Raw genomic sequence first — 15,276 nt, forward strand, 5'->3', positions numbered from 1 at the left:
TACTTTCATTGAGAGTTGAACTCAAGACCTCCCGCTTACTAAACGGGTGCTCTAACCAACTGAGCTATGAAAGCATTTGTTAAAATTTCAGGTAATATACAATTTCTATGTAATTCGAATAGAGTCCTCATTTCTTTCCGTGTAATAGTAGATACTTTTTCCATCTTTTTTTCATTCTTTAAATATTATATAATATTTGTATACATTATAACAGATTACATGACTTAAATGTGTGTTCTATATATAGTTTCTTAATAAACATGGATGTGTTTATAATACTATATTTTTCTATCTATGAAACTCGATTGTCTAATTTGTTAAAATTAAAAAAAAAAAATAACTGAATTTGTTTAAGTGATAAATTTAATTAATATTGTTCCTTTGTAAAATTGATATTGTTGTTAATACTCCTTTCTTATCTTGTAAATATTTTGAATGCACGTAAAGTTGTTTAGTTTCAAAGTATGAATTTTATTTTATGAAGGACAATTAAATTTTGAATACAACTTTTCTAAAATTTCAATTCATAACTTCATTCCAATGTATTTCAATATTATCTATGGAGTATTGATTTTTCTTCATAGTTATTCAACGAATACGTCCCTCTCAAACACCAAGTTAAAGTTGACGTCTTCTAAAACTAAAACAAACACTCCTTAGAATTAGCTAAAAAATGACTTTGATATCATATTAAGAAGTAGACTTAATTTAACTCCATAAAATCAACTTATGAGATTAAATTTACACCCACTTGTATATTATGAAATATCTTAATTTCTAGTCAATGTGTGATTTCCAACGTATAAGGTTTTTATTTCAAACACATCATTCCTAGTATTTGGAGCGGAAAAGAAAAAGTTCTTGAAAACTAATTGGACAACACTAACATATTACCTTTTGTAAAAGTGGTTTTCAAATTATTTTTTTTTTAAATATTTTGGAACAAAATTTATAGAATAGAATTTTCATAAGAGAATCTTCTGAATAAACATTCCAAAACACATTAAATGTATTTGGAAATTAACTTTTTAGACAAAATTTGTAGAACGAGCTTTCCAAAACATATATAATGCATGTTTTTTATAACGAACTTTCTAGACCAAGTCTATCTCTCTTTTCTTTTTCTTCCTCTCCAGAAGTGCAGCACATGATGAAGAAATAATGTGAATGTGACAGTGAAACTGGCAACGACAATGATGGTGAGATGATGCATGAGAAAAAATGTTTTAATCTTTTTTCTCTTAATATGAGATCGGTTAGTAATTATGGGGTTTAAGAAGTAAAAGTGAAAAAAAAAATGAGTTTACTCAAATAGGCCAAATTATCATAGACAAACTAAAGTTCATAATTAGTAAGGAATGACTCTTTTATTACCCAAAAACTTAACTTTAATCCACCAATTCTAGTTCTTGTATGAGTGTTTCCTTGTAACTATGATTTGATAGGGTAAAGTAGAATGGTACTCAAATTCTACTGATTTTGGAGAAAGGTGATGATATTTGAGTTATAGATAAAAAATCTAACACGTACATATCTATAAATTATTTATTTATCTATCTATTTAAAATTTATCTTTAAATAAAGTTATGATATATTTATTTAATATAAAAGCTTTCATGTTAGACATTACTATACAACTTGACATTTCATCTAGGCTGACACTTAAAATAACAACAATTATCTGTCATCACATTAAAAAAATAGTATTAAAAAAACAAAAATATGGGAAGACTATACCAAAACTCATGTTAACAAAAATTATACATAAGTACACTATACTTATTCATAAATAATCTTAAGAATATACTGAATAGGAGCCTATTATACCAATGAAATGATTCTCTGTAAATAAATTATAAATTAGTCAACTTATCAGCACACACATTCCCTTCACGAAAAATATGAGTAATCTTAAACCTGATTTTTTCACAATAATTAAGACAAATATTTCATCGATTACGACGCATCCACAGAACATTAGTCATAGCAATAAACGCAACACAAACCAAGGCAGAATCACATTCAAGCCAGACATTAGTAAGCCACATCTTTTGAGTTTCTACTATAGTATGTATAACTCCATAAAACTCAATAGCCATAGTAGTTTGAACTTTGAGAAACATAGAGAAAGCGCCAATAAACTCACTCATACTCCATGAAAAATACCTCCACAAGTAGCAAAACCATAAACCCCCTAGCAACCCCATCAACATGAATTTTAACCCAACCTGGTGAAGGAAACTCTCACATGACAGAAAGAGGACAAAAAATGTTACCACTACGAATATTAAAACCAAAAACTTAATCACGTTGAAATCCAACATATCATTCTTCATTAAAGTTTTATACGAATTTCCCACCAGATAAGTTAATTATTTAATTACCGAAATAGCCCTAAAAACCTCAATCTTATCCTGAAATCTAACATAATTACTCATATGCCATATCATCCAAATATAAAAAGTTATCACAACAAGCTTAAACAGTAACCAAATGGCTAGCATCACTCTTAGTAAAAGAAATATCATCCACATTAGAGAAATGAGAAGTAAGAAAAATTTGTTGAACCCAATTTCAAATATGCAAAGCATTAGAACATTCAAAAAATAAATGTTGAATTAATTTCTCATGCTTTTAACAAAGCGTACACATAGAACATAAATGCAACCCTTTATTCTGAATATGTTGATCTCTAGGAAACTGCCCATGAAAAACTTTATAGAATACTAGAGTTTTGGAAGGCGGAATAGATGAAAACCAAATGAATTTACCCCAACCACGAGAAATTCCTAGTTTCAAGAGTGAAACAACCAAAGTCATATAGAATCCAATTAGGAATATCTTGTTCCTCCCTAACCCAATATTCCATTTTAAGATTTTTCACCGTGCCTGATTGATTATGCATGAAAAAACACATATGATTTAATTGATTATGTCATAAAAAATAGTTGATAATCGATTAGGCATACATCTAGCCTATATTTTTAGGAGAATAATCGATTAAGTAGTGGGTGTTACAATAGACATAATCAATTATGATATCAGATATTCAACATAATCGATTAGGTTATTTTTTTAAGGAAAACATAGTCGATTAGGCTCCTAAAAACAATGGATAATCAACTATTTTGTATTTTTAAGGCAAAGCATAATCGGTTATGTTAATTTTTGTTATAGATTTTCCAATTTTTCCTTTATTTTTTAGGTTTTTTTTTTCTAATTTAATATTCTGTTTGTATTTATTTTTAGAAATATTAAAAAAAATCATAATTAATAAAATATATTACTTGAAATTATAGGCTATTATTTTAATATTTATATTTATATTATATTATTTAGAATTCAATTATATATTATAGTAATATAGATTTTGATTTATTAATAAGAATAAAAAAACCTATTTAAATTCTAAAAATATAAATAATATAATTCAATTATATATTATAATAATCTAGATTTTAATTTATTAATAAAAATACAAAATACATTTAAATATTTAAATTTTAAAAATATAAATAATAGAATTCAATTGATATATTATAGTAATTCATATTTCATTTTGTTAATGAGAATTTGAATATTGAAATTCTATAATAGAAATAATAATATAATTATTTTATTATTGTGATTATTAATTTTTTGTTTTGTTAACAAGTATCCATTTTAATATTGAAAATTTAAAATAATTTTATATTTTTTATATTACACTATTGATTTAAATTAAAAATATTTATGTAATTATTTTTATGAATGTTTTATTAATGAGAATTTACTTTAATGATTCAAATTTGAAAATTATAAATATTTATTGTCATAAACATTTTATTTTTTCATGTTGAATATTGTTAAAATTGCTATTCAGGTTTTAATGTTACTGATTGTTATTTAATAATCCTTTCAACATAATATTACTAAATTTTAAACATACACAATTTTTTTCTCACCCTAATTCTAAATATCCATAACTTTTAAAATATATTAACTTTTTCATAATAATCATCATTAATATTAACATTTTTTTATGAATAAAATTACATACTTTATATATATAACATAATATAATACAAATTATTTTAATTAACTAAAATTTCTTTAAATTAATTAATTTTTCATTTTTAATTTTTTTATATAAGAATAAATTTGTAATCTTACAATTTAAACCACTAACAATAATTTAGAAATACTCTTACAACCATCCATCACTTTTCCTCACATATCCCCCTCTAATATATCTGAATTTGAACACACTCAACTGTTTTTTATATTTTCTTCTCAAATCTTCACATTTTTACTCTCCTAGATCCTCAACTTTCCACTTCCCAATCAAAACAAAACAAATGAAGTTATTAGTAAATCATTTTTATCAACTATTTTTTAAAAGAAAATTAAAAAATATATAAGCACTGCTAAATGACTATTACATGTTTAAACCTATATTGTGGGTCTGGTGGGAAAATCATGGGAATTTTGACATGGTGACAAAGAAATGATGAAAATGGTAAGACAATGTATTTGTAGCATTTGTGAGTGGTTTTGGGTGTTGGTGAAAGAACTTAGATGCGTGATGACGGCGGTGACACGGGAATGGCATAGGCATTGGTCTTCGAATATTGAGCTGCCATTTTGGACCATGTATGGTATGGGTATTCGTATGGTGGGTGAATGATAAAGGTGACGTGGATGGAAGTTTAGAAATAACTTCATATTAAATTATCATTATTCATTTCACTTCACCCTCACCCTCCCTACCCACTTCAATAAACATTATAAAGACTACGCAATTGTGGTCTCTCTATATATTTTACTTTTACTTAATTTTCAATGATGATTTACCATATATAAAAAAATAATTTTGGATGAGTTAAAATTGAAAAGTAAAAAATTATAACGATTGAAAATGAATATTACTTTATTTGATAGGTTAGATTTGGTGTGAAAATGTATGAGAGTATGATCTCTCTTTCTTCCTGTTGTTGCTTTAAAATAAGAGATTAAGGAAAGACTAAGGGAGTCATATAAAAACTATACGTTAATATTAATTTTAAATTTTTTTTTTTAAATTCATATGAAATGACAAAATACTTCATTGTATTAATAGAATGAGATATATTAAATAATGGTAGAATCGAAAAAAAATTGTTTACACCAAAAATCAGTTAAAATCGGTTAGAATGAGAAATCTTCGCTATATATAGGGAAATAAGCTGGCACAATAACATTTTTTATTTTTATTATTATTATATTTATGTTTTTTAAATAAAAAACTAAATCATAAAGAGATTACAACTAAATCAAATGATAAAAAAAATATTATAATTTTTAAGATTGATGATGAAGATAGAAAAAAAAACACTGTTTTATTGACTGTTTCACATTTAATATATTATTCCACATTTAAAATTTAAAATTAATAACTACTTTTTATTAGTATTAAAAATAAAATAAAATAAAATAAAACAATTTTTAATTAATTAATTAATAAATACTTTAAGAAATAAATAAAAAAATTGACTGAAATATCCAAAATAAAAATAATAAAATAAAATATTAATAAAAATAATTGTGTTAAAAAAACAGCTATATGAGATTCTTTATATATATATATATATATAGGTATGAAGAGATTTCAAATATATTTGTTTAAAGAAATGTCACCATTGAGTTTAAATTAATAATTTTACACAGTAAAACATTACTTACTAATTATCAATTAATACAGATGATTTTTTTTATATTTTTTAAAATTCAAATTCAAATATTTAAAGATAACTCTTTTAAATATAAATTCAATTAAAAATGATAACTAATATTCTTAGATTAGATATGATGATACCTAACTCCATCCTCTGATTAAAAAAATAAAATACTGGTGAAAAAATATCTATTCAAAATAATAGATTGATATATATAGTCCTTAGTTATTAATAGAGAAATGAAAATCTAAGCAAATGTTTTACATTACACTGATTATCAATAATGATGAAAATAAAAGTTCTATATTCACTTTAATACTTTATATTACACCTATTAGTTCAAGTATTCTGTTCTTTTTACAATACTTATCTTATTATTTTGATGTTGTATTTCAAGACATTGATATTGGTAGATAATGAATTTATTTGTTTTATTATTTTGTAATATTCTTATATTAGATTGGAAATCTAAGCAATGTATTATTATACTTCAATAATTGATGTTGTTAAATAATATATTTTTTTGTTTTATTAATTTTAGTATTTTTACATTAGATCGAGTATTTTAATCATTATATCATTATATTTTTTTAGCATTGTACTCTAAGGTACTCTAGTCGTTATATACTTTAAATTTGATTAGAAATAAAAATATTGTAAAATGTATCATTAAATTGATCAATAATGAATAGGCAACCTTAAAAGTATATAACAATGGAAACTAAACAACTGTAGTTTAAATAATTTATCTATATTCTAATAATTTATAAAAACACGTCTAATCTTAATGTTTCATATACGTCAACTGCTTTATAATGATTAATTTTAATAAATACTAATGAATTATCAGTTTAATAGTTTTATATTATTATTTTTTAAATTTTGGGTTAACTTTCAAATACTATGGGTTAATTAATTATCATTTATGAAATTTAAATTTATTTTGTTGGTTAGATTTATAATCCATCAAAAATAAAATAATCAATTATTTTAAGAAAACGTGACATTTAGATTTCTGATACAATATCCTATAAATCATCCTTTTAATATGTATTAACATTAAACGAGACATTTAGATGTCTTAGATATTATCATATAAATCATCATTTTTAATATGTATTAACATGGTAACAAAATAATTTGTTCAAATTAAAAACTTTATTTTCTATATATTTAATTGATTCTACTATTTGGTGTTAATAGTATTGAATGTAAAATTTGTTGCATGTATCATTGTTGTTGACTAGTTATTCTTATGCTTTTGTATCTTTGAATCGACTAAAAGGTGTGGAAGTTTTCTTGATGCAGGGTATGATATAATAAACTTAAGAAATAAAAACACACGGGACTTAGTCCATAAAATGTTTTCACTATGAAAGTATGATTACAATATTTGTTTATTTTCATTATTTGTGAGGATAACATTCAATCTCATCAACACAATAATGGAATACAACATCTCTTTAGCATTTCACTAGGATTTATAATCTCACCATTATGGTGAAAAGTGACTTCAATATGAAAGTGAGATTACAATATTTGCTACTCTCACTTTGCGAGGATAACACCCAATCTCACTCGATAAGGATGAAATACAATGTCTCTCTAGCATCTCACTATGATTTCTAATCTCACAATTATGAGTGCAAAACGGCTCCACTACGAAAGTGAAATTACAATATTTGTTCCTCTCACTTTGTAGGATAACACTTCATCTCACCCAATAAAGATGAAATACAATGTGTCACTAGGATTTATAATCTCACAATTATGGTAAAAAACGTATCCATTATGAAAGTGGGATTACAATATTTGTTCCTCTCTCTAGTATCTCAAATCTCACAATTATGGTGGATGTCCACTCTCTCTCTTTTTCTCTCCCTGTGTTGCTCGTTATGGTGAAAAATGTCTCCATTATGAAAGTGAGATTATAATATTTGTTCCCCTCTCTAGTATCTCAGTAAGATCTCCAATTTTTGCACAACAGGGTTATGAAAATCCTCGAGAAGCAACCGGTCGTATTGTTTGTGCCAATTGCCATTTAGCTAATAAGTCTGTGGATATTGAGGTTCCACAAGCGGTACTAACTCTAATTTCACAATTATTGTGGATGTCTGCTTTCTATTTTTCTCTCACTATGTTGCTCTTCTCACTTGCTTCATTTGTTCTCTTACTCAGAAGCTCCCTTTGTACAAAGAATGAGAGGAAGACTTTTTCATAAAGAGATTACATTTTCAAGAGATAGTTACAATTCCAAAAATAAACTTTTGAATGACCATCAGTGAATATATTCAATGGATCGGTTACCAAAATTATTTGGTCATAATCTCTTATTAAATTAAGAAGAGATTCCCAACAATTCTGCCCATTAATTGACTTGGTTGAAGGTATCAATAATTCAGTTATCCCACAATAGTGTTACCAATATTCATTGGTCATAATCTCCCATTAAATTATTGAGAGATTCCCAATTGTGGTGACTATCATATTGAAGCTTAGACAAGTTTGATATTGTTTTTGTTTTGTCTTTATCTTAAACATTTTGAAGATTGTAAAAATCCTATAGAATAGAATATCAGGTGGCGTGGATGTAGTACTTTGGATAAGGATTTGTATAAGGATTGAAATACATATATGAAGTATTAATTTTAATTATTATTTTATTCTTTGTCAAAAAAAAATCCTATAAATTATCCTTACTTTATAAGCATGTTATAAATATAAATTGAACTTGATCATTGTTTTGCCTCACATTAGGAATGGTTGTGATTAGAAGATTCATAAATTAAGAAAACTAATTATTAAATAAATAACATACAAAATTATACCATTGTCAAAAATGTCTAACAAAAAGAAATGAATACAAATACAATAAAGAAAAATCACGGTATGATTATTTACTTGAAATCTATAAGTAAGATTTATTTTTAATGTTTCATGTAATAATTAAAGAAAGACACAACAAAAATAATATTTTAGAGTTTAATATCAAACACTAAGGAGACACGAGTATTACATTTAGGATTTCGATTTATATTACTGATTCCTAATCTAAAATTCAAATTTCTTTTAGTGCGAAAAACTTAAAGGAAAACCCTATCACCACACAATAAAGGTGGGTTGATTTCCACGACTTCAAAGGTGAATATGATTTAAAGTGGTAATTATTTATTTATATAAATAATATATAAAAAACCTTAAAATATTTTACTATTTCTTAACTAAAATAAAAATTCAATTACATGCTTATAATTAATAAATTATTTATTATAATATATCACAGACTATAATTAATTAATTAATTATATGTATTTTCATATTTAAACATTCTTAAATAATTAATTATATTATTAAATATTTATCAATTTCAAAAATCACAAGTATTTATTAATAAAATATATATACCAAAAAAATATTATATATAATTAAACATTATTTAAAATACATTTTAGATTATTAAAAACAAATATTTCTAACTATTTACCAACTTCAATAAATGATAACTTAAGTTGTTTTTGTGATTTTCTTTTCACAACAAAATTAAAAATATTAGCCACTACCAATGTGTTGTCCAATTGTTTTGTCAAATAATTTTCTCTTTTATTGTTATAACTCAACCCTTTGAACCTGAACATATTTGTTTAACTAGTGAGACAACTAATGTTAAATTGATTATTTTATTAGTTTATTTATTTATTTCATGTATAATCATGGAGTGAAAAAGGATAAGTTGCTGATATCATGTGATTTTTTATGAGAGTTAAACACAGAATTTTTTGTAAGCATATTAAGTTGAGTTAGTGAACATATCGATAATAATATTATTCATGAAAATGATCAGTCAAACTTTAATATTATAGTTTTATGTAATCAATTAAAATGCACTAATTAGTAAAATTATATAACTATATAACTCTTAAAGAATTTATAATGTGTTAAAGATTTGACTATAAATTAGTCATGAATTAGGGTTCAGGGTTATATCCCCTCTTAAATTGAATACAATAAAATAACTAAAATATATGTAAATTTTAACTAGAATGTTATTATATATATTTAATAGAATAAAAATATTAAATGAATTTAGTTAAGTTTAATTTTGATTTTAGTTTTCATTTCAACATAGATGAAGTAACAATTTGAATAAATGATTTAATTTAGTAAACAGTATGTATTTGATGAAGTGTAATAATGACAGGACATAAATATATTATTCTGATAATATAAATAAAGATATTTGAATTGTATTGTTGAATAATTGAAATAAAGTAGTATAAGTTGTGAAAATAATTTGACATAGATATGCAAAAGTAAGAGGAAAAAATAATGAGGAAGTAATAAAATAATGAAGGTCGGTGATTTGGTTCTGGACAGATGTTAACGACTGATAACATAATGTCGCATTTGAGCTCAGTTGTAAACGACACCTCCCGTGTTGTTGTTGCTAACCAAAACGACCCCACGCCCTTTACCCAGTACAAATCAGGTCTCAACCCTCGCCCCCAACTTCCTGTCTCTTCTCCTTCTTCGCTGCCAATCCCCTTCGTTGACCTCACCCTCCCCTTCTTCGGAGCTCAAATCTCCCACTCTTTCGCACAGATCGCACCACCTTCACCTTCGATTCATCCATAACAAGGTTAGATTCCTAACTTCTCCACTACTTCAATTTCTAGGGTTCCTACTTCAACCCTAGTAAACACCAAATATCTCACCATCACTCGCAAACACTCTTCCTTCTCTAACGGATCTTATACTTTTCCTTTTCTTCCAGATCTACTTGAATCTCGGCTGCGGATCTCCAATTCCAACTTTTCCAGTCACTCAAATCCGCTTCAGGTATGCTCATCCTTAGATTTGTGGATTTCATCTTCGTTTTGTTTAAATACCAGAGCTGTTTATCTTGAATTTGTTAGGTTTTGAGATCTGAACCGTTTCCGCTGTTTTTCTTGCCAGATCTGGGGGGTTTGATTCCTGTTATAAGTTTGTTCCTCGGATTCCATCGTAGAAAATGTCGATTATACCGAAAGGCGATTCGGTTCAAATCAGGGAGGTTTGGAACGATAACCTCGACGAGGAGTTTGCGTTGATCCGCGAAATCGTGGACGAGTATAACTACGTGGCGATGGATACCGAGTTTCCCGGCGTGGTACTCCGTCCGGTGGGGAATTTCAAGAACATCAACGACTATAACTACCAAACGCTGAAGGACAACGTGGACATGTTGAAGCTGATCCAATTAGGTCTTACCTTCTCCGATGAGAACGGGAACCTCCCTACCTGCGGCTCCGAGAGTCCCTGCATCTGGCAATTCAACTTTCGGGAGTTCAACATCAGCGAAGACATCTTCGCTAGCGATTCGATCGAGTTGTTGCGCCAGTGCGGGATCGATTTCAAGAAGAACAGCGAGAAGGGAATCGACGTGAACCGGTTCGGGGAGCTTCTCATGTCCTCTGGAATTGTGCTGAACGACGCCGTTCATTGGGTCACCTTTCACAGTGGCTATGATTTTGGTTACCTCCTTAAGCTGTTGACATGCCGAAGCTTGCCGGATACGCAGACTGGGTTCTTCGATTTGATCAAGATGTATTTTCCTATGGTGTATGATATCAAGCATCTGATGAAGTTCTGCAACAGCCTCCATGGTGGATTGAACAAGCTTGCAGAGTTGTTGGAGGTGGAGAGAGTTGGTGTGTGCCATCAGGCTGGGTCTGATAGTTTACTCACTTCTTGTACATTTAGAAAGTTGAGGGATACATTCTTCAACGGCTCAACGGAGAAATATTCTGGTGTGTTGTATGGTTTAGGCGTTGAGAATGGACAGACTAATTGAAAGAGAAAAAAAGAAAGAAGAAATGGATATAATTGGTTGTAGAGTACGTCTAAGTGTGAGTCTTTTTACTTGTGTACACTTCTGCCAAAAATGGTTGTTGTTTACTTGTAACATTTTCATCATCCTTGCTTGAACTGTAACTCAAACCGTAGCTGGTTTTGTTAGCTTGAGTTCTTTGTAAATCATCACTTCAGTTTAGTGCTTCAAATTTCAATAATAATTTATGATGATTCCTTTAGTTTGCAGCTATTTGTTTATTCTAATTGCGCTCTCGACTCATTCATCACCAAAGGCCACACGGTTGTCTGATCTCTGAAAACTGAAAATGCTTACCCAAATCTTGTCTGTTCGAGTTAGGAGTCATGTTTGTGACTGTTCTGGTTGACTGGGTGCAATGCATCAAGCGAGATCTTCTTTCAGAATGGTCCAAGGTTTTGGTGGCATTGTTGTGCAAATTGAGTTGTCCTTTTTGTTATATGGTCTTACAATTATGGCGTGATGCGTTTGGCTTGTAACCGACGACGGATTCACAACGGGGCCGAAGCACTGCACGCTATTCATAAATTGATTTTCGAAGACAGTACCAAGATGTGATGGATGAGATGGCCTTGGTGCTTTTCATTATTTCTCTCCGGGATGTATTATTTGCGATGCATAGACACGCTTTTCGAGGACATGCCACCGTTCATATGATGATTTCACATTTTCACTCATGAGAGGTATTGATTGCTTTGCCTTGGCAATTAGCAGCCTCACCGCAATGAAGAGATGACACGGGCGATTTACATCAAAATTTGATGGTTCTTTCTTGTTTTCGAATTGAAAAACTCTTTTAAATTATAGTACTATTTCATCTAGTGTTTTTTTTAATTACCACCCTTCTACTGGCGACAACTGATGCTATTTTGTTTTGAATAGGTTTCCCTGCAATTCCAGTGGACCCATCAATTTTGAATTGTGAAAAAGTATCCATATAAAAATGTAATGCGACACTTTCTTACTATCCGTAGTTTTCAATTTTGGATTGTTCTAAAAATTAAAGTCTTCGGAAATAGAAAAAAATGCCATCTAATTCAACGTGTAGTAGCATGTTTGGCCTAACCTATGTAAAGCAACTAAGATGATCTCCTCTTGTTTTGGGTTGAGAGTTTGAGAGTGTACCTTATTGGTACACTTCATTCATTTTCATTCTTTTCAATTTAAGCACTTGCATAAACATTCATTCGCCTCTTCAATCCAATATTTATCTTTGCCTTCTTAAATAGCTTTCATACGAAAATCACACATCTTTATGTTTCATCAGAATAAATATATTTTGTCGTTTATTTTACAATACAAATATGCATTTAAATTTTGTAAAAACATACGCACCGTGTTCATTAAGCAACCAGTGTTGGTTGCAGTGTATGTGTTTAACTTCTAATGGACAATTTTAATCCGTACTTAATAGATAACATCTAACAATGAAGATGAGTTGGGAATGTTCTCAAAACATGACTTAGACAAAAGAAATAACTATATATTTTAGAAATTTTTAATGCTTGTTTGTGTGCTGGTTACAATCAAATTTGATTTATGTTCATTGGAAGCAAGTAAGTTCTATGTATTTTGGTCATTTGAAGTGATGAAGGACTAGGATGTCTCAAATACATACTTAATGGTTTGAATGGATAATTCAAACCTGCTATAGAGATTTGCTTATCTTGTTTCAAGAATTATTATGCTCCCATTAATGGGCAATTGTGGTAGAGATTAATTTGAGATATATATTTGAATTTTGTTTAAAGTTTAAACTTTATTATATTTAAATTAATTCTATAACCTTCAAAACAAATTGCCACTTCATGAGTACATGGAGTACACAAAGTTTGATATTATTAATATATAGTATATGTTATAACACACACCATCGAACACCCTATCAAATCAATTACTCTTTGCAAAAAATATATAATTAAATAATTTCTAGTATATAATTGTCAAATGGTTTTATTTAGGATAATCATATTAATATACTCCATCCCACATAAAATATACCAATTTTACTCACTCTTTATTTGTTATCTAGATTATGTATGTTAAAGTGTTTCATATTTGATGGAATTGGCAAGATAACTCAATCAGCAAGATAACTCAATCATATAAATATATATATATATATATATATATATATGAATTGGCAAGATAACTAAATCAGCAAGATAACTCAATCATATAAATATATATATATATATATATATTTTTGTTATCTAGATCATGTACGTTAAAGTGTTTCATATTTGATGGAGTTGACAAGATAACCTAATGATATATATATATATATATTTGTTATCTAGATTATGTACGTTAAAGTGTTTCATATTTAATGAAATTAATAAGATAATTCAATCATATATATATATATTTATTATCTAGATCATGTACGTTAAAGTGTTTCATATTTAATAGAATTGGCTAGATAATCCAATAATATATATATATATATATTTATTTAGGAATTAAAATGATAGCAAATATTTAAGTTAATTACTTATTTTTAATATTTCAATGATATATTTTTAACTTTTTTAGTGTCTAAAGTTAAAGTAATAATGTCTTTTAATTTAATGGAACGAAGAGTCATCTACACTAAATAATCCATGTCAAGTTTATCCTTATAATTTAACCTATTCATATAGCTTTTAGGGACACAACATATCACGAGACTGTGTTGGAAATAAAATAAAAATAAAACTAACATATGGATAAGTAAATAAAATAAACCAAATATAAAAACAAATATACATATTAACAGATGTAAGCCTTATTCTAGTGACATTAACATAGAAAGTTATCACGAGACTATAACGATAAGTGTTGGAAATAAAATAAAAATAAAACTAACATATGGATAAGTAAATAAAATAAACCAAATATAAAAACAAATATACATATTAACAGATGTAAGCCTTATTCTAGTGACATTAACATAGAAAGTTAACATTTTTTTTGCTCAGCATAGAAAGTTAACACTAGCACCGCACAACAACCATGCATCGATTTTTGAATTTGTTCTTTACAATCCTTTTTAATATATTTTTGACAAGAGTGTTCAAATTGAGATAAAACTATTTTAAATTGACAAAATGATCCAACAAAACCGAAAAATGATTAAATTGGGAATAACAACATCGAAAACGTCTACTTTTGTTGTTATTTGGTTCACTTTTGTTGTTGTTAAAATAAAAACAATTTGCATACCATACTTGTATATATTTACTTAAATAATGTTGTTTGATAGTACTTTAAGATTTTAAAGGTCATAAAATGTGATTTATAAGATTTTTTTAAGTGATTTGCAATATGTTATATATTTATCGATATGAAGTTTGTGAAAACAAAAAATATAAATCTGTTAAAGATTATTTCAGAACTTTGACTAAATAGTTAAAAAAAATATAAGTATAAAACAAAAACATTCAATCTATAAAAAAACACCGTGAACTCACATATATTTGATGTATTCTTAATTAGTAAAAATAATTTAATGAATATGTTATAACTTTAAAGAAACAACTTAGAAAGATCGAATGTTTTTTTTTGTCCAAAAGCTCAATTTTCTATATATTTAAAGGCGTTTAATTTTGTGCATTATATTGTAATTTTTTATATTTTTAAATGGATTATTATAAACTAAACAAATTTACCACATACTAATATGTGGTAAAATGATAGAGTAAAAAGTATTTTATTGTATTATATTTTACATATTTT

At 27.1% G+C, this 15,276-nt stretch overlaps 1 protein-coding gene and 1 non-coding gene across 2 annotated transcripts; one reads left to right on the forward strand and one right to left on the reverse strand.

Annotated features, from left to right (window-relative positions):
- On the reverse strand, window positions 1-74 carry TRNAT-AGU (transfer RNA threonine (anticodon AGU)). The gene has a single exon. It is a non-coding gene; the product is annotated as a tRNA-Thr (tRNA).
- A 9,921-nt stretch (window positions 75-9,995) lies between these two features.
- LOC137821554 (probable CCR4-associated factor 1 homolog 7) lies at window positions 9,996-11,761 on the forward strand. The gene is made up of 3 exons (XM_068626199.1): window positions 9,996-10,329; window positions 10,465-10,529; window positions 10,647-11,761. Exon 3 carries the CDS (start codon window positions 10,702-10,704, stop codon window positions 11,521-11,523), a length of 822 nt encoding a protein of 273 aa, XP_068482300.1. The 5' UTR covers window positions 9,996-10,329; window positions 10,465-10,529; window positions 10,647-10,701; the 3' UTR covers window positions 11,524-11,761.
- The last annotated feature ends 3,515 nt before the right edge of the window (window positions 11,762-15,276 follow it).

The sequence above is a fragment of the Phaseolus vulgaris genome, chromosome 9 (assembly GCF_000499845.2).
Source record: "Phaseolus vulgaris cultivar G19833 chromosome 9, P. vulgaris v2.0, whole genome shotgun sequence".
NCBI lineage: Eukaryota > Viridiplantae > Streptophyta > Magnoliopsida > Fabales > Fabaceae > Phaseolus > Phaseolus vulgaris.